At 42.8% G+C, this 20,486-nt stretch overlaps 1 protein-coding gene across 3 annotated transcripts in view; it reads right to left on the bottom strand.

Moving 5' to 3' along the window:
* Positions 1-8,143: 8,143 nt before the first annotated feature.
* The window catches only part of lmx1al (LIM homeobox transcription factor 1, alpha-like), a 123,090-nt gene continuing 110,747 nt past the window's right edge, over positions 8,144-20,486 (bottom strand). For 2 of the 3 annotated variants that reach the window (XM_072248298.1, XM_072248297.1), the window contains exons 6-9: positions 18,531-18,608; positions 15,389-15,503; positions 11,934-12,065; positions 8,144-8,622 (exon numbers count right to left, since the gene is read on the bottom strand). In XM_072248298.1, the coding sequence (XP_072104399.1) occupies positions 8,480-8,622; positions 11,934-12,065; positions 15,389-15,503; positions 18,531-18,608 (468 nt within the window). In that variant the 3' untranslated portion in view covers positions 8,144-8,479. Of the gene's footprint in view, positions 8,627-11,933; positions 12,066-15,388; positions 15,504-18,530; positions 18,609-20,486 lie in introns of all 3 variants that reach the window. The other variant, XM_072248299.1, reaches the window with a different exon arrangement.

Genomic DNA, 20,486 nt, shown 5'->3' with positions numbered 1-20,486 from the left:
TTTTCCTGTAACACCATGGGCTCTCAACTTGTTAAGCACCCTCATGTGTGGCACCTTATCAAAGACCTTCTGAAAATCCAAGTACACAACATCCACCAATTCTCCTTTGTCTATTATGCTTGTTATTTCTTCAAAGAATTCCAACAGATTTATCAGGCAAGATTTTCCCTTCAGGAAACCATGCTCAATCTGGCCTATTTTATCATGTGCCTTCTCAGCTTTAACGATCAACTCCAACATCTTCATAACCACTGTGGTCAGACTAACTGCCCTGTAATTTCCTTTCTTCTGTCTCTCTCCCTTCTTGAAAAGTGGAGTGACATTCACAATTTTCCATTCCTCCAGAACCATGCCAGAGTCTTAGATTCTTGAAAGATCATTACTAATGACTCCACAATCTCTTTAGCCACCTCTTTCAAAACTGTGAGATGTACACCGTTTGGTTCAGATGACTTATCTTCAGACCTTTCCATTTCCCAAGAAATTCTCTCTAGTAATGCCAACTTCACACACTTCTGCCCCCTGACACTCTTGAACATCTGGCATACTGCTAGTGCCTTTCACAGTGAAGACTGATGCAAAATACTTTGTCTTTGTCCGTCGTTTTAATGTCCTTAATTACTACCTCTCCAGCACCATTTTCCAGCAGATCGATATCTCCTCACACCTCTCTTTTATATTTTATGCTTCTGAAGAAAATTTTTGTAGCATTTTTAATATTATTGGTTAGTGTACATTTAAATTCCATCTTTTCCTTCTTTATGACCTTTTTAGTGGCCTCCTATTCATTTTTAAAAGTTTTCCAAGCCTCTAACTTCCCAGTAATTTTTGCCCTATTATATGCCCTCTCTTTGGCTTTTATGTTGGCTTTAACTTCTCTTGTTAGCCACAGTTGTGTCATCTTGTCTTTAGAATACTTCTTGCTCTTTGAGATGTATATATCCTGCGCCTTTCGAATTGCTCCCAAAAATTCCAGCCATTGCTCCTCTGCTGTCCTCCCTGCCAATGTTCTTTTCCAGTCAATTTTGGCCAACTCCCCTTTTATACCTCTGTAATTCCCTTTACTGAAATATAATTCTGATATAGCTCTCCTTCTCAGATTGCAGGGTGAATTCTATCCTATTATGATCACTTTCCCCTAAGGATTCCTTTACCTTAAGTTCTCTAATCAATTCTGGTTCATTGCACAACTCCCAATCTAGAATTGCTGATCCCCCAGTGGGTTCAATCTTGAGCTGCTCTAAAGAGCTATCTTGTAGGCGTTATACATAATCCCCCTCTTGGGATCCGGCACCAACCAGATTATCCAATCTACCTGCATTTTGAAATCTAGCATGTCTATTGTAACATTGTTCTTTTGGCATGCATTTTCTTTCTCCTGTTGTAATTTGTAGGCCACAGCTTTACTAATGCTTGGATGTCTATATATAACTCCCATCAGGGTCTTTATACCCTTGCAGTTCCTTAACTTTACCCACAATGATTCAACAACTTCTGACCCTATGTCTCCTTTTTCTAATGTTTTGATTTCACTTTTTATCAACAGAGCAATGCCACCCCCCTCTGGCTTCCCATCTATCCTTTCAATACAATGTGTATCTTTGGATACAAAGCTCCCAGCTATAATCTTCTTTCTGCCATAATTCAGTGATGCTCACAACATCATACATGCCAATTTTGTAACTGTGTCGCAAGTTCATCTACCGTATTCTGTATACTGCACACATTCCGATATAATGTCTTCAGTCCTGTATTCACCCATTTCGATTTTGTCGGCGAGCAGATACAACATGTAGTGAGACTGTGAGGAAGGATAGGCATCTGATAGGACAAAATTGCAGTCAGTGGGATGAGTTGAATTGTAAATAGTGGGGGTGGGTTAAATAGTTTGGGAAAAGTGGGGATAAAGTAAATACGAAGGAGGGTACACAGGAGGTTACAGAAGATTCTAGAATAAATAAAAAGACAAAAAGTCTAGAAGAGGATAAACATTTAACTTCCATTAACTTGGAGGCAAAGTTGAAAAGGTTGATGAATACAAGAGAGAAAGTGTTATATGTGAATGTAAGTAGCATGTGGAATAAGGTAGATGATCTTGTAGCGCAGTTAGACATTGGTAGGTATGACGTGGGCTGTGTCATGTCTGAAAGAAGATCACAGTTAGGAGTTTAACATCCGAGGATACACATTGTTTCATAGGACAAGCAGGTAGACAGAAGGCTCTGGTGGTAAAAAATGAAATCAAACCCTTTGAAAGTGGTAACATAGGATCGGAAGATGTAGAATCCTTGTGGGTAGAGTTAAGAAACTGCAAGGGTAAAGAGACCCTGATGGGAGTTATATACAGGCCTCCAAACAGTAGCCAAGGTTTGGTGTACAAATTACAAAGGGAGATAGAAAAGGCATGTAAAAGGTAGTGTTACGATAGCCATGGTGGATTTCAATACGCAGGTAGATTGCGAAAATCAGGTTAGTACTGGATCCCAAGATTTGATTAGGGAGCTCAAGGAACCCTTATGAGGCAGTGATCATAATATGATAGAATTCACCCTGCAGTTTCAGAGGGAGAAGATTAAATCAGATGTAATACATTTACAGTAGAGTAAAAGGAATTGCAGAGGCATGAGAGAGGAGCTGGACAAAGTTGATTGGAAGGTGACACTAGCAGGGATGATGGCAGAACAACAATGTCTGGAATTTCTGGGAGCCATTCAAAGGCACAGGATAGAGTCATCCCAAAGAACAACTATTCTAAAGTGAGAATGAGGCAACCGTAGCTGACAAGGGAAGTTAAACACAGCATAAAAGAAAAAGTGAAGGCATAAAGTGTAGCAAAAATTAGTGGGAAGCTGAGGATCGGGAATCTTTTTAAAACCAGCAGAAGGCAACTAAAAAAGCAATAAAGTGAGCAAAGATGAAATATGAAGGTAAGATAACCAATTATATAAAAGAGAATACCAAAAAATTTGCAGATATATAAAAGTGAAAGAGAGGTGAGAATGGATATTGGACAACTGGAAGATGATGCTGGAGAGGTGTAATGAGGGGACAAAGAAATGGCAGATGAACTTAATAAGTATTTTGCGTCAGCCTTCTCTGTGCAATACACCAACAGTATGCCAGAAATGTTAGAGTGTCAAAGGGCAAAAGTGATTGTAGTGCTCTTACTCTGGAGAAGGTGCTTGGGAAGCTGAAAGGTCTGGAGGTAGATATACCGGGGTTCTGAAAGAGGTAGCTGAAGAGATTGTGGAGGCATTAGTAATAAATCTTTCAAGAATCACCAGATTCTGGAATGGTTGTGATGGACTGGAAAATTGCAAATGTCACTTCACACTTTTGGAAGGGAGGGAGGCAAAAGACAGGAAATCATAGGCCAGTTAGCCTGATTTCAGTGGTTGGGAAGATGTTGGAGTCCATTATTAAGGATGAGGTTTCGAGGTACATGATAAAATAGGCTGAAGTCAGCATGGTTTCCTTAAGGGGAAATCTTGCCTGGCAAGTCTGTTGGAATTCTTTCAGAAAATAACAGGCAGGATAGACAAAGTAGAGTCAGTGGATGTTATTTATTTGCATTTTCAGAAGGCAAGGTGCAACAAACAAGACTGCTTAACAAGATGTGAGCTTATGGTATTATAGAAAAGATACCAGCATGGATAGAAGATTAGCCAACTGGCAGGAAGCAAAGAGTGGGAATAAAGGGAGCATTTTCTCATTGGCTTTCGGTGATTAGGGGTGTTCCACAGGGATCAGAGTTGGGACCGCTTCTTTTCATGGTATATGTCAATGATTCAGATGACAGAATTGTTGGCTTTGTGGCCAGGTTTGTGGACAATACAAAGATAGGTGGAGGGGCAGGTAGTGTTGAGGAAGCAAAGAATCTTCATAAGTACTTAGTCAGATTGGGAGAATCGGCAGTGAAGTGGCAGATGGAATACAGTGTGGAGAAGTATATAGCCATGCACTTTGGTAGAAGGAATATATTTTCTAAATGGGGACCAAATTCAGAAATCGGAGCAAATGGAATCATCGTGCAGGATTCCCCTAAGGTTAAATTGTACATTGAGTCATTGGTAAGGAAGGCCAATGTTACCATTCATTTTGAAAGGACTAGGATATAAAAGCAAGAATGCAATTATGAAGCTTTATAAAGGATTGGTCAGACCACACTTGGAGAATTGTGAGCATTATCTAAGAAAAGATGTGATGGCATTGGAGAGGGTCCAGAGAAGGTTCGCGAGAATAATCCTGAGAATGAAAGGGTTAACATATGAGGAGTGTATGATGGCTGTGGGCCTGTACTCACTGGATTTTAGAAGAATGGGTCGGGGGTTCTCATTGAAACCCTTCAGAATAGAGATCAGAAGGAATTTCTTCAGCCAGAGGATACCACAGACAGCTGCGGAGGTCGTCATAGTGTATATTTCAAGCAAAAAAAAGATTCTTAATGATTAAGGGTGTCAAAGGTTACAGGGAGAAGGAAGGAGAATGGGGTTGAGAGGGATAATAAATCATTCAGATAGAGGCAGGAAAGCTGTTTCCACTGGTAGGTGAGATTAGAACTAGGTGACATAGCCTTAAAATTTAACGTAGAACAAAAAACATTACAAGACATTACAAGGTTTTAACAATGTTGTACCGACCTTTTAACCTATTCTGAGAACAATTTAACCCTTTCTTTCCACATAGCCCTCCATTTTTCTATCATCCATGTACCTATCTAAGGGTTCCTTAAATGCCCCTAATTTGGTGAAGTAGGTTCAGCATGTGGAGGAGCAGAATCTACTTTTTCTCAGGGAGAGTAGTGAATGAATGGAATTATCTGCCCAGGGAAGCTGCAGAGGCTAATTCATTAAATATATTTAAGACACAGCTAGATTTTGCATAGTAAGAGATTAAGGGTTTTAAGGAGATGGCGGGTCATTGGAGCTGAGTCCACGACCAGATCAGTTATGATACTGTTGAATGGTGGAGCAGGCTCAAAATGCCAGATAGCCTAGTCCTGACACTATTTCTAATAGTAGCTTTTCCTCCACACTCAGGTCTTGCGTTGCTAAGAAATTTTCAACCATGTTCCAATTTGAGGAGATGAAATGAGGGAGCTTTAGGCATATTCTGGTGCCAAAGAAGATATTTTGAAATATTAGCTAGTAGATATGTTCCAGATGCATCCAGTTGTTGGGCTGAGGAGAGAGGAAAGATTAATGAGATACTATTACCATTCCAGCCCACAGCACAAATTTCTGTATAAAGGTTTGCCAAACATCTGTGTCTCATCTGCAACTTTGTAAAATATTTAAATTGAACAAATTGGAAATCTAATTTGCACATCTGGTAGTGTATAGTGTTTGGTAAGGTTTACAGTGAAGTCTCATCATTAGCATTGCAGAGAAATCTTGGACTTCGTCCAAACACGGATGTTTTCGGCTCATGTTTGTTTCAGATTAATACAAGTTGGTTTGTGGACTGTGCTGCTAACGTTAACCTGGATTTACAATCCCCATACAATTTGAATGAAGTTCTTCAAACCACTTAGGGTGGTTAGCATAATGCTATTACAGTGCCAGCAATCGGTGATAGGAGTTTAATTCCCATCGCTGTCTGTAAGGAGTTGATACTTTCTCCCCATGACCACATGGATTTCCTCCAGGTGCTCTGGTTTCCTCCCACATTCCAAATACGATGGGTTATGGTTAGGTGGACTGGCCGGTCACATGGTGATACTGGTGGGCTGCTGCCAACACATATTTGGACTGTGTTGGCTGTTGACACAAATGGCGCATTTCATTGTATGTTTCAGTGGATATATGACAATTAAAGCTTTTCTTTGAAGTTTCTTCACTTAAGGGAGAAAACAATAAGCTCCACCCTCATGTTGTGTGGGTTTAGAAGTTGAACTAGTATTATAGAGCCTTCTGCTGGGAGCTGCTGTGTTCCTAGAACGTGTCAGTGGCAATCTCGGAGTCAGGCAGATTGGATTCTGCAGTTGGGGTTAGCGAGTTGGTCTGTAACGGGACTTTGCTTGGGGAGGGGTCAGTTTGGAATCTCCCATTGAGGAACAGATGAAGCTGCAATCTGGGTTCTGTAATCTGAGGTACACCTCCTATTTCAACCTTCAGCACTTGCTTGCCTTTGTTAGCAGGCACTGCTTGAGGATCACTTCTTTGGCCAATGACTAGAGATAGAGCAGCCCTGGACAGATCCCGAAACAGGCTTTAGGCCCCTTGTGTGAAGATGCAAACGGCGAGATATTTTCTGCAAGAACAGTCTACGTCCTCTCCTATCATTCCTTCTTCTTCAGCCCTTTAACTCTTCCACCTATCATCTACAACCTCTTACTTCATCACCTTTCTCCCACCCACCTGCCTTCCTCTTCACCTGGTTTCACTTATCAACCTGCCAACTTGTACTACTTACCCTCCCCCCAACTCTTATCCTAGCTTCTGCCCCTTACTTTCTAGTCCTGATGAAGGATCTTCGTCCGAAACATTAAGGTTTACTTTCCTCCATAGATGCAGCCTGACTTGCTGATTTCATCCTTCATTTTGAGTGTGCTGCTGAACATATTTGGGGTTGGATTACAATAGTAAAATGGATATACAATGGATCCTGATTAATTGGGCCAACAGTTAACTGGGGCAAATCATTAAGTTAATTGTTAAGTGTCCTTACCGTTTACTCTTTTCCATAGATGCTGCCTGCCCGGCTGAGTTCTTCCAGCATTTTGTGTGTGCTGCATTTAATTGGGATGGTTGCATATTTAGGCCAACTCAGAAAGAGCAAGAGCTAATTGAGAAAATAGCCAGGATTCCTTTCACTTATTTGGGTCATCCTGACACCTAATTGGGGCAAGAGACTGTTGCCGAAAACTTTTTAACAAGCATCAGTCGCCTGCACTTGTGTGACTGTTAGACACTATACCATGCCTAGAGCAAACAGTTTTTTAAATAGTATCGGTCGTGTGTATTTCTGTTCAAAAAGCAGTGATTTCTGTCACTGATAGTTGGCAAGAAATAAACAGTAAGACAATTTAGAACTGTTTTGTTCACTGCAGTTACAAGTATTCAGGTTTGGAGATGGTAGAAACAGCCAGGAGTGAAAATGAAACGATTTCTCCACTTCAACAAGTTAGAAACTACGAAGAATTTGAAGGCAATCATCTTGAATGTTCCAATGAAATTGAAGATTTGGAGGATGCAATCATTGAAAGGATTGTATGATGGCAGTCCATTATCTACACTAGGTGTCTGCACTGGTTTTGTTAACTTACAGTCAGTCAAAAGAATGGCAGCGTACACTGGATGAATTCCTCTGTTGATAATTATCAGGAACTAATACAAAATTTTATAGTACTATCGTAGTATTGATAGTTTTCTAATTTGTTTTTGTATTTCATTAAAGTACATACTATGTTACTCAGTTAAATGATAGTTTGTCTTTTTAATACTTTTAAACTATTTTCATGAAAGTTGACTTATTGGAGCAGCTTCTTAATTGGGCCAAAATGTATTGGTCCCGATGTGCCCCAGTTAACTGGGATCCACTGTATGTCTGGCCTAGCAGTTGAGAAAAATGAACCAGTGATCTGAACAGCAAGCAATTTACATTCAGTTATTGAGTAAATCTGAAGTGAAATGCTCCTGACTGCGACTTGAATTTTGGGCCAAGCTATCTGGTTCACAATTGCCCATTCAGAAAGGCCACCAGTCCCACTGCAGATAAACCATTGTCAAGGAGTGCCTGCTAACAAAGGCAATTACTTCTGGGGCAATAGGTGGGATCCTTAGTAAAGCATACATAAAAATTATAGTGGGAGATTTCTGCCTTTTAGTTGTAATGATAGTTTCTGGATTAAAATGATTAATGGGGTATGTGGAAACCCTTCACTGTTCATGAAATCTGTGGAATTTCTGGCCAGTGACAATAGTTTGGAGGAACGAATGCAGAAAAAATCTCTGGCTAGAGAAACTGGTAGTCCAGGACTAGAGGTTAATTATTAAGTACTAATCACCAACATTATAGAGTTTAACACAGTGATGGCTGAAGGTAGAATGGATGCACTTTAGCTTGAGTGTTAGTTTAACGGTGCTGATTTCTTCTCTATTCCTCCTCCCTGCTGAAAGCTGGACGTGAACACTATGACTAGAAGGAACTAGACTTCAGCGTCATTCTGTTTGTATGCTTTTTTATTTTTTTTCATTCAGTGCACGTGTGTGTGTGTGTGTGTGTGTGTGTGTGCGTGTGTGTGTGTGTGTGTGTGTGTGTGTGTGCGTGTGTGTGTGTGTGTGTGTGTGTGCAGGAGGGGAAATGAGTGGTGTGAGGCAAAAATGCATGAGCATTGTCCACGGCGGGTGGAATCGCTGCTTTCCTTGTACTTCAGATGTTATGTAAGTGCTGCGAAGGGCAAATAGCGACGACAACAACAACCCTACCACCGAGTACTTGTAAAGAAGGCAAAGATTCCTTGGTGGATTGCAGCCGATCAGGAAGTGAAGTAGGAATTCTGCATGGAATACAGCCGGTCCATGGGGTTTCCCACTCTTGCAGGTAGGCGGCTGGATTCGGATGAGACCAGGAGACTGTGTGAACCATCACGATCCATGCTATGAAAGACTGCCTCCGAATCTAGCTGACACAAAGGAAAACAGATGACTTAATCTTAAGGTGCAGTTTTTCCAAGTTTTATTTGTTGCTGATTCCCTCCTAGCTTCTAAATCAGTTGGGTGCTTCAATGTCCTTCTGCCCTCCAGAAGATGACAGTTCACATACAGAATTCAGTACTACTTAAATCACAAACTGCAGTCAGTGTCAATGTTATGTTCCACATAATGGTTCTCCTGCCCTAATAGATCTCACATCTTCACATACAAGGCTCTCCTTTGTGTTTACCTTGCCTCCCTTCAATGCATCAAAGGTATTTACCTTTTCCACTCTGTGGTGGTGAATTCCACATTCTCATCACTCTCTGTTCTGGAGAGATTTGAGTGACATTGGAGGGTTATCTGACAATCACAACTGAGCCAGTTCCAGTTTCTTAAAATCCGCATCAGCCTGTTTTCAAAACTGTGAACTGTTTTCACAATTTCACAATTCACTGGATGCATGAGAGGACAGACACCTTGCCTGATATTGCCTCTGAACACTCCCTATTCTGAATCCCACTGAAATTCCCCTTCATTTCTACCACTAAGACAACATAATTCAGGGGAGAGCAAAAGAAAAGATGATGCAGGGATAAACAAGAGAAAATCTGCAGATACATGCTGCTGAAGGGTTTCGGCCCAAAACATCAACTGTTCTCCTTTTCCAGATGCTGCCTGGCCTGCTGAGTTATAACCATATAACCAAATAACCATATAACAATTACAGCACGGAAACTGGCCATCTCAGCCCTTCTAGTCCGTGCCGAACTCTTACTCTCACCTAGTCCCACTGACCTGCACTCAGCCCATACCCCTCCATTCCTTTCCTGTCCATATAGCTATCCAATTTAACTTCAACTGACAACATCGAACCTGCCTCAACCACTTCTGCTGGAAGCTCCTTCCACACAGCTACCACTCTCTACGTAGAGAAGTTCCCCCTCTTGTTACCCCTAAACTTTTGCCCTTTAACTCTGAACTCATGTCCTCTTGTTTGAATCTCCCCCAGTCTCAATGGAAAAAGCCTATTCACGTCAACTCTATCTATCCCCCTCATAATTTTAAATACCTCTATCAAGTCCCCCCTCGACCTTCTACGCTCCTAAGAATAAAGACCCAACTTGTTCAATCTTTCTCTGTAACTTCGGTGATGAAACCCAGGTAACATTCTAGTAAATCTTTTCTGTACTCTCTCTATTTTGTTGACATCTTTCCTATAATTCGGTGACCAGAACTGTACACAATACTCCAAATCTGGCCTTACCAATGCCTTGTACAATTTCAACAGTACATCCCAACTCCTATACTCAATGCTCTGATTTATAAAGGCCAGTGTACCAAAAGCTTTCTTCACCACCCTATCCACAAGAGATTCCACCTTCAGGGAACTATGCACAATTATTCCTAGATCCCTCTGTTCTACTGCATTCTTCAATGCCCTACCATTTACCATGTATGTCCTATTTTGATTAGTCCTACCAAAACGTAGCACCTCACATTTATCAGCATTAAACTCCATCTGCCCTCTTTCAGCCCACCCTTCTAACTGGCCTAAATCTCTCTGCAAGCTTTGAAAACCTTCTTCATTATCCACACCCCCACCTATCTTAGTATCATCTGCACACTTACTAATCCAATTTACCACCTCATCATCCAGATCATTAATGTATATGACAAACAACATTGGACCCAGAAAAGATCCCTGAGGCACACCACTAGACACCGGCCTCCAATCTGACAAACAGTTATCCACCACTACTCTCTGGCGTCTCCAGCATTCTGTATGCGTTGCTAAGATGCTGCAGGGCTTTCATGGTTAGGCAGCATCTGTAAGAGAAATGGAGAGTTGATGTTTGGGGCAAGGCCTTTCATCTGTATCTGCGGTCTCTTATGTCTCTATTCCACTGTGAAGTCTCTTCAGTGTATGCCCACTTTGAAAAGGTTTTCCTCCTCTGACATCCATTTCCCTCGACAGATGCTGCCGGCAACTCGCTCTTTTCTCCTGATTCCAGTATCTGTTGCCTCTTGTCTCTTAACGCAGTGCAGATTTGGAACCAGGACCTTCCTGGTTTTTTTGAATGAAAAATCAATAATGTGGCTGTCATTTCTCTCAGTCTATTCAATTGAATCGCTGCTCTGAAATTCCCAATGAGGCCAATAAGTGGGGAGAGGCCAAAACCGAGAGCAGTAGATGAGCGATGGACAAGCCTGAAGTTTTTTACAGAGTGTGGAAGTGAGAGGTGGAACACACTAGGCTGTTATTCACAAAATCTACATTTTATAAGGTTACCTGTTATAAAATGCTATTTTATAATTGCTCTGCTGTTACAGGCAATGAGACTCATTAATCTCCACGTAGACTGTAAATGGATTATCTTCCTGTTTCTTTAAGGCTCTTCTTAAAGCTTTGTCCTTAATATTGCCACTCATCCTAAAAGTCACCAACCCCTTCTTGTTATTCTTTCTGTGGTCTTTTAGGGGATCAAGTTATTCTTCACAATAAAGTGTCCCTGAATAGATAGCATACATTTTCTTCAACATTCACGAGCAGTGATCTCATTGAGATGCACAAGTTCCTGGACGGATACAAAAGGCTGAGAGGTGTTTCCTCTCGCCGAGTGCCGTGAGGTTTGGGGGTGGGGAGTCTGAGCCCGAACGTTTGCCTATTTCAGACTGAACCAAGGAGAAATTGGTTTCCACCGAGTACTTATAAATCCTTTTGTAGGTGGTTATTCAGATCTGAAGCCTCTCAATTTTTATACTTTCTTATGACAAAGAGGGAAGCCATCTGGTCCATTGAGTTTATACTGGCTTTCAACACACTTCCATTTTCCCACACATTTCCCTGTAATCTTTCTCCCCCACGTTCTCATTAATTCCCCACCCAGCGCTCAACTACCTTCAGCAGCATGCCCTTGGGGCATGGAAGGAAAGCCGAGCCCTCAGAGAAAACCCACATGATCACGGGGAAAACAGGCGTAGTCCACACAGATAGCAGTGGGGGCTAGGAATGAATCTGGGTTGATGGGGCCATGAGGCAGCAGCTCTACCAACCTCGTCACTGTCTTTGGAAATCTAGGGATAATGTGGGAGGAGTGGATCAGCTTTGGTCTATTGAACAATGGAAAAGCCTGAACCCTGTTTATCATCTTTCTACCTTCCTATCCTCTGGACGTTCACCTGGTTACACCCTCTATTTTTCATGAGCGTCCTTTACTGTGACTCAGTTCTGTGCCCGTGCTCGGTCCGTCCCTGTCCGATGAATTCACTCGCCGCGAGGCTGCGTGTGATCACCTGGTGATGGGGTGAGATCCCGGCTGAAGCAGTCCACGGTGTAGCTGCTCTCATTGATTGGTCTCAGCTGTTGGTGCTGCAGAGAGGGATAGGAAGCCATCATCCTTTTCATCCCTGGGGCACGCGCCACACCTGCTCATGGGGCAGAAAAAGACACATTGGCAAATGGAATGTCTAAGGGAGCCAGTCAGCAGTTGACCTTGTTAATGTCTGTAGGGGCAGAGCAATCCACCATCAATCATAGTCATCAGAGGCAAGCTTACTAGCAACATCCATGGCATCAGCCATCTTGATACCAATCTTTGGAATTCCTGCCCAGATTTTTGTCAAAACTTCACAACATTCAACTGGGAAAGTGGACCAGTGGGTGGCAGATGGAGTTTAACTCAGACAAATGTGAAGTCATGCATTTTGAGATGTTATCCCAGAGCAGGACACACACAGTGAACGGTAGGGCCCGGGAGAACGTTGTTAAAACAGAGAGAGCCAAGGGTACAAGTTCCCTGAAAGCTATGACACAGGTAGACAAGTTGGTGAGGAGGTCATGTGGCATGCCCGGGGCAATGAGTACAAGAGTTGGGACATCATTATATAACTGTACACATGATGGTCAGACGACATCTGCAATATTGTTCTGGACAACAACAGGAAGGTGTGATTAAGCTAGAGTGGGTGTAGATTCTCAAGGATGTTGCTGAGACTGGAGGGCTTGAGTTATAAGGAAGGATTGAATAGGCTGGGACTAGAATGAAGGAGGCTGAGGGTTAACATTATAGATGTTCATAAAATCATGAGGGAGATAGAGAAGGTAGAATGTTACAGTTTTCTCCTCCCCAGGATCCATACCCATAGCCCATGTGGCCTAGTTTCCTAGTGCGAGCCTCCTGGTGTGGTGGAGGGAAAATAACCTGAACATTTACATAGAAATACAGTAGGGCTCAGGGCTGGCCCAATCACAGCCTGAGAGTGGAATGTATCTAGTCTCAAACCCAGCATCAGAGCTGGTTGCCTACACCGCACTAACCAGCTATTTATCATGTCAAGTTGGCTTTGGCCCTGCCAGTTCAGGAAATCTTTTTTTTAATTAAATGCAATCGTGAACAACAGCCAGATCAGAAATGCTGATCAAGTCAACTAGTTCCCAAAGAGAACTCTGATAGGCCAATCACTGCTGCTCAGCGATAGAACACAAAAAAATCATATGTACAATTAAAAAATGGTAGAAATACTGGAGTCATGATGATCATGAAGTCTGCTGGAGAGAGACATTTATACACATGCTGTCCTCCATAATTCAAAGAGATCGAAGGATAAGGTTGCAGGGTGACAAAACACGGCAGGAGCACTTGGAACTAAAAACTAATCCCGACCGGGAGAAAACTGTTCTTTCCACACTGTTTCCGCACTTCATTCCCAGAGTTTCCAAATGATCAGGACCTATAATATCTATAGAGACCTCTGCTGCCATTTCTCCTGATGGAATTCTGTTTCTCCCAAAGGTTCCTGAAATATTCCATATTGGTGTTTATGCAAGCTGTTCCGCTGCCGAGTTCTTCATTTGATGGTTGCTCCACGTAGCAAAATCACAGACCTCCTCAGTGGTCGGCATGAGCTTGGACCTACTTGGACCTCATGCACCATCTCATGAAGAATTCAGCCCAGGATCGAGGAAGTCAAAGGACATTCTTCCTTCCATTCATTTGAATGGAAGGGAACTGTTGACAGGAGCTTTGAGTAATATTTTAAGTGATAATCATTTTAAAATTACTTGCCTTAATGTTTGTACAACTTTCAATGGCTTGTTAAATTATTTTTTAAGTACTTAAATAAGTTTAAAGTTTGGAGGTCAATTAGGATTTTAAGTTTATCTTTAAATATTTCTTTATTTTGACCACTTGGTGGTATGGCTTGTTTGGCCAACCTATTTTTAGTTCCCAGCTTGTGGTAGGGCTCATTCTCACTGCCCAAGTATCAGTCTCTATGCAGGGAAGAGGACAACAGGTACTCAGACTTGCCATTGGGAATCTGTCCGGCTGTCACTGTAGGGATTGCTGAAGGGAAGCTTGTGATTCTAGCCTGTTTACCAGTGCCCCCAAAATCCTGTCCGTTCTGGTTCTTCTTTTCTCCTTCAACCATCGCATTTCCAGATTTTGATGACTAGCTTTGCAAACCCACGACTTGGTGTATCTTGTAGTAACAACTGTAAACAGAAGTGTTTGCTGTTTCTTGTTTACTAAATTAATAGGATGTCTGGCTCAAATTGTTTTCAAAGCTTGGAAATCTTAGGGTTTGCGGCCTAAGACCATTACATATAGGAGCATAATTAGGCTGTTCTTCATGCCTGTTCCTCCATTCAATCATGGGTGATTCTTTTTCAGCCCCATTCTTCTGCCTTCGCCCAGTAACCCTTAACTCTCTTACCACTCAAGAACCTGTCAATCCCTGCCTTAAACATACCCAATGACTCGGCCCCCACAGCCCTCTGTGGCAACGAATTCCACAGGTTCACCACTCTCAGGCTGAAGAAATTCCTCCTCATCCTTTAAGGGACATTCCTTTATTCTGAGGCTGTGTGGTCACTTTAAATTTAGGGCTTAGTTGCAACACCCTCGCTGAGGTGGTGATGGAGGCAGGTACTTGCACATTTAACGAGCTTTTGATAGCACAGAAGGCTATTGGTGAAGTGCGTTGAGTGTGGGTAGGTACTTGATGGTCCACTTGAAGGGCCTATTTTTGTGCTATATGCCTTTAACGAATAAATCTTAAAACTGCATTCTGCAATCTGTTACAGACTGAACTCTGATACTGAAATCTACTTTGTCCACGAATGTTGGTACTCACTGGTCTTACATTTCTGTGACAGGTTCAAGGAGGTGTGAGGAATATTTCCTTGTAGCAAGCGATCTTAAAGGAAGTCTTCCAGGCAATAGACATTAAATTGCTGACCAATTTGAAATGTCTTTACTATGCTGTTCAATTTAAAGAAGTTATTAAAAATCTTTTGAAAATATTATCTTGAAATGTAGTTGTCTGTTAATTTAGATTATGTTGAAATGTTTCAAATTTTCCAAATATTAAAGTTAATAGTTCAGAATAAATCCTAAAATAGCTTTTTGGTATATAGGCAGAGCCACTTACTGGCATAATGCAATGATGGCTGCCCAGCATTTTATCCAAAATTATTGAGCTGCAGGATGCACGTTAAGTTTTGTCAAGGGCGGCAGAACACAGAGTCTGCAGATCTTCTCCCCCATGTTCTTTAACACCAACCCTTTCCCATGAAACGCTTTTCTGCAATGAGAATGACTGTTGTTGCTAAAGCCCCTCTTAACCTCTGATCTAAGGATCCCTGATCACTCTTTCACCATGAGACCCCCTGGCAGTTCTCCCCATCCCCGTTTCCCTCCCCTGTCTCTGGCCGCTGTCAAATCGGGGATCACTGAGCACCCGCTCACCTTCACTGTCCAGGCTGTTGTGCCTTTCCCTTCGATTCGAGCGGCATAGCGAGCCAAAGTGCTGGCTGTTCAGACGCTCTTGTTCCTGCTGCTGCCTTCGAGCAAGTTTCTTCATCTGGAGATTTCAGACAAAAAGGGGATCAGCTTTTACGTTTAGAACTGATCTTCCGTGTAAGAAACACAGGTTATAAACACTTTTTTTTTTGCAGGTGTAAAGATTAACAGTATCCTCAACAGAAAGAAATGCAGTGGGGTTCAGTTTGAATCATGGTCACTGTCCTCCATGATTTTGAGGTCCTGAAGAGATTAAACTTCAGGGAACCAGACAAGAGCACCAGAGATACCAGAGCCTCCAAATGCCGGAAAACTGAAACAACACACAGAGGAGGTGGTGAAGCGCAACGTGTCCGGTGGCATCTCCAGAGGGAAGTTGTAGGGTTCTCAGGACTGAGATGGGTTACTTCCAGCAGTCTGGGTGGTGTGAGAGAGGAAGGAGGAGGCCACAAGCAAGAGGATTCGAGTACAGGCGTACAGGGAGGTACTACTGCAGTTGTACAAGGCCTTGGTGAGACCACACCTGGAGCATTGTGTGCAGTTTTGGTCCCCTAATCCTTGCCATAGAGGGAGTACAAAGAAGGTTCACCAGATTGATTCCTGGGATGACAGGACTTTCATATGATGAAAGACTGGATCGACTAGCCTTATACTGGTTGAAATTTAGAAGATTGAGGGGGGATCTTATTGAAACGTATAAAATCCTAAAGGGATTGGACAGACTAGATGCAGGAAGATTGTTCCCGATGTTGGGGAAGTCCAGAATGAGGGGTCACAGTTTGAGGATAAAGGGGAAGCCTTTTAGGATTGAGATTAGGAAAAACTTCACACAGAGAGTGGTGAATCTGTGGAATTCTCTGCCACAGGAAACAGTTGAGGCCAGTTCATTGGCTATACTTAAGAGGGAGTTAGATATGGCTCTTGTGGCTAAAGGGATCGGGGATATGGAGGGAAGGCTGGTACAGGGTTCTGAGTTGGATGATCAGCCATGATCGTACTGAATGGCGATGCAGGCTCGAAGGGCCGAATGGCCTACTCCTGTACCTATTTTCTATGTTTTCTATGTTTCTATGTCACAATCTCACAGAGTCTCAAGAGCCAACAGGTACGGTAAATCATAATGGTATTTCAACGGATTCCACCTCAAGGACCCTGTCATCTCACAGAGGTTTATCGTTTGAGTCTTACGTGGGATTTGTTGTAGATCCATACCACGTGGAAGCAGGCCCATCAAACACCTCAAAGTTCAAAGTAAATTTATGTCACCATGTACAACCTTGAGATTCATCTTCTTGTGGGAAATCACAGTAAATATAAGAAACACAATAGAGTCGATGAAAAACTGCACCTAACAGGACAGGCAAGCAACCAATGGTCCAAAAAGACTGTGCAAGTACAAAAAGAAATAATAATAATAATAATAATAAATAAACAATAAATATCGACAATATGAGATGAAGAATTCTTGAAAGTGAGTCCAGTTCAGTGATGATGTGAGTGAGGCTGAGTGAAGTTATCACCTCTCATTCAAGAGCCCTGATGGTCGAGGGGTAAATAGTTGTTGTTGATGCGGTGGTATAGATCCCGAGTCTCCTGTACCTTCTTCCTGATGGCAACAACAAGAAAAGAGCATGGCCTGGGTGGTGGGGGTCCTTAATGATGGATGCTACTTTCCTGCAACAGCACTCTGTGTAGATGTGTTCAAAGGTGGGGTGGGCTTTACCCGTGATGGTCTGGGCCATATCCACTGCTTTTTGTCGGCTTTTCCATACCAAAGGCTTTGGTGTTTCCATACCAATGGAATACCTATTTACACCAATCTTATGCTCATTCCATACTTCTTTCTCAACAGACCATTTGGGTCCCTCCAAGTTCTACCATTCATCTGCAAGCTGGGGGGAATTTGCACTGGCCAATAACCTAGCAACTGCATGTTTTTGGAATGTGGGTCAGAGGAAGGACATTCCAACTCCACACTGACAGCACCCGAAGTCAGGGCTGAACCTATGTCACAGGAGCAGTGAGACAGTGGTCCTATTAGCTACACCGCTGTCCCACCCACTACCAACCCTTCCATTGAGCACCTTTCAAACTGGAGCCAAGGTCAGCTGAGTTCGGACGTGTCCGGCCTGGTTTATGGATTGGGGTAGGGTTACCATACTGGTAAATCCCTGGCTGGCAGAGAGCTGAAAAATTTGCACTGCTTTCAGTCTTTCACAGCCTCAGCACAGTGCAAGTGATTTAAGGTTGAGGAAAATCTTCTGAAGTAAAAAGGAAATTGAAAAGATGGCCTTTGCTGGAATCTGGGATAAAACACAGAACATTGGAAGAATCCAACAAGTCACGCAGCATCTGTAGCGGGGAAAAGGAGTAAGTTTCAGGTTGAGACCCTGCATTTGGGCAGTTGAGATAAAAAGTTGGGTTTCATGTTCTGAAGTATTGCTACTACAGTAATTTGAGAAACACGGCAACTAATTTGTGTCCAGCAAGATCCCACAAATATTAAGGAGATTTTGGCCAGTTAATCTGATTTGGCAATGCTCTGGCCAGGCAAGGGGCTAACATTAAATGTGAAATTCAGCAGATGCTGGAAATCTTGAGTAACAACACCAAATACTAGAGGAACAGTATTTCAGTATGTTGCAGAGGCACTTTAGTACATCAAAAACACAGCTTTTCATCTGACCTGCCCCAGTGCCGGGTCTCAACCTGAAACTTACAAAACAGAGGCACTGATACCGGGAATGCACAGATGCTGCCTGATCTGCTGAGTTCCTCTAGCATTTTGTCCGTGTTGCCATGTAGCCAATATTGTTATTCTTGGAATCTTTCACCTGGCAGATGCACCCATCATTGCTCGGTACCTCATTGATTGGATAACGTCCTGTGTATCTGGAGTGAGATGTACATCCACGATGTTCAGAGAACAGTGCAGCACGGTGATTTACAGAGCAACTAGCTTTCACTTTAGTGCTCGTTACTAAAGGAAGATTGTGTGGGAGTGGAGCAGTGGCAAAGATGGCCGAGAACAAAGAACAGAAGATCGAGTGGGGCCGGACAAATGGAAGAAGTGAAAAATGACTCTCACCTTGGCTCTTTGGTTCTGAAACCAGACTTGTACAACCCGCACTGTGAGGCCGGTTTCTGCAGCGAGGGTCTCCCTGACCTAGAACAAAACAAAGGCACTGATACTGGGAATTACCCCCTCGGTAATCTTCCCTCCCCCCTTTGTGCTGGCCTTTGGATTCTCAGCATTTGGGCAAGTGCCATTCTAGGTTTGTGTGTTGAAAAATATTCCCCTGTGTACCCAAGTACTTGTGTGGATGACGATAAGCTCAACTTTGACTTTGGCTCTTGACTGCTGTTGTAACATTCCTGTTGCACCACACTGTACAGGTTAAAGCAGCCAATTTGATTTTTACCACGGTAATTGATTAGAACGGGAGGGTTTCTTATGATGTACGGTTGGGCATCCTAGGTTTGTCCCTGCTGGAGATTCAAGGGATGAGAACGAGCTTGTCAAGTTGCAACCAGGGATGAGCATTTATCTCTGGGCCTGTACTCAACGGGGCTCAGAAGGATGTGAGGGGATCTCATCGAATCCTATGAATACTGAAAGGCCTGGAGAGAACATTTCCACTAGGGGGTGAGTCCAGGATAGGCTCAGAATAAAGGGATGCCCCTTTAGAACTGAGTTGAGGAGGAATTTATTTAACGAGAGGGTGTTGAATCTGTGGAAGTTGTTGCCACAATGACTTGGAGGCCAAGTCATTGAGTGTATTTAAGGCAGAGTTTGATAAGTTCTTGATTGGTTAAAGGGATTAAGGGTCATCGGGAGAAGGTGGGGCAAGGGATTCGAGAAGTATCAGGCACGATTGAATGTCAGAGAATACTTGGTGGGTTGAATATGTCCTGATTCTGCTCCTATATCTGATGATCTTATGGCATTAAATACACTGCTTGCTGATGGCAGCAATATTCCAGTGCCAGCATAGAATAACAGGGGCTTAGGTAAAAGCTGTAGAGTTCTACACCACAGAAACAGGCCCTTCAGCCCTCCATGCCCGTGGTGACTTCTTTTACCCATCAACACCAATCCCATTTGCCTGCTTTGTGGCTACGTCCTTTTTACACCTGGCACATTTTAGAGTCTGTTTGACTTCTTCTTAATCATAGTGAGTGACTGCACACCACCTCTGTCAGGGGGTTGCAGGTATCAACCACTCTGTGTGAATAACTTACACCCCTCACAGTTACACTTCCTCCCCTCCGCCATCAGATTTCCGAATGAACAATGAACCCATGAACACTACCTCACTACTTTTAATTTTTTTTTGCTCTCTTTTTGCACTATTTGTTATATATATATGTGTGTGTATATGTATAATTGTGATTTATAGTTTATTTTTATTATGTATTGCAATGTACTGCTGCCACAAATGGCGCAGGTTCATTACAACAGCACATGACGAACGTCGAGCTCTATAACGACTAATTGATGCTCACCACTAAAATCGAGGTGAGAAGACTGCAACTAGCGGGGCACTGTCTACGCCACCCCGAGCTACCTGCCAGCCTAGTCATCATATGGGAGCCCAAGCACGGGAGGATGAACCCTGGACACCCTTCCAAGACTATGGTCAACACGCTCCCAGAAGACAGCAGTGCGGGCTAATGTAGATGAACTGAACACACTGATGAGGGAGAGGGAGAAGTGGAGAGTCCGTCATCATGCCCGACGCCGGCCCCCTAGGCCTGAGTCGATGTAGTAATAGTAGCTGCCATAAAACAATAAATTTCATGACATACGCCAGAGATATTAAATTTGATTCTGATTCTGATCCCTCAGATCTCTTTCCTCTCCTCTGATGCCAGGTGACATCATCTCAGAATCGGTCAATATGTAAGATATATGACTGGCCTTGATAGTGGGATGAAAGATGGGAATTTAGTGTTGAGGTTACAATCAGATCACGCACAACATTAAATTGCTGGGCAGATTTGAGGAGCCCGCTTTCTTGGGCCTAATTTTTTTATGTTCATC

Source organism: Mobula birostris, chromosome 32 (genome assembly GCF_030028105.1).
Source record: "Mobula birostris isolate sMobBir1 chromosome 32, sMobBir1.hap1, whole genome shotgun sequence".
Lineage (NCBI taxonomy): Eukaryota > Metazoa > Chordata > Chondrichthyes > Myliobatiformes > Myliobatidae > Mobula > Mobula birostris.
Note: the sequence above shows the minus strand (reverse complement) of the source record. Positions and strands in the feature narration are given on the sequence as shown.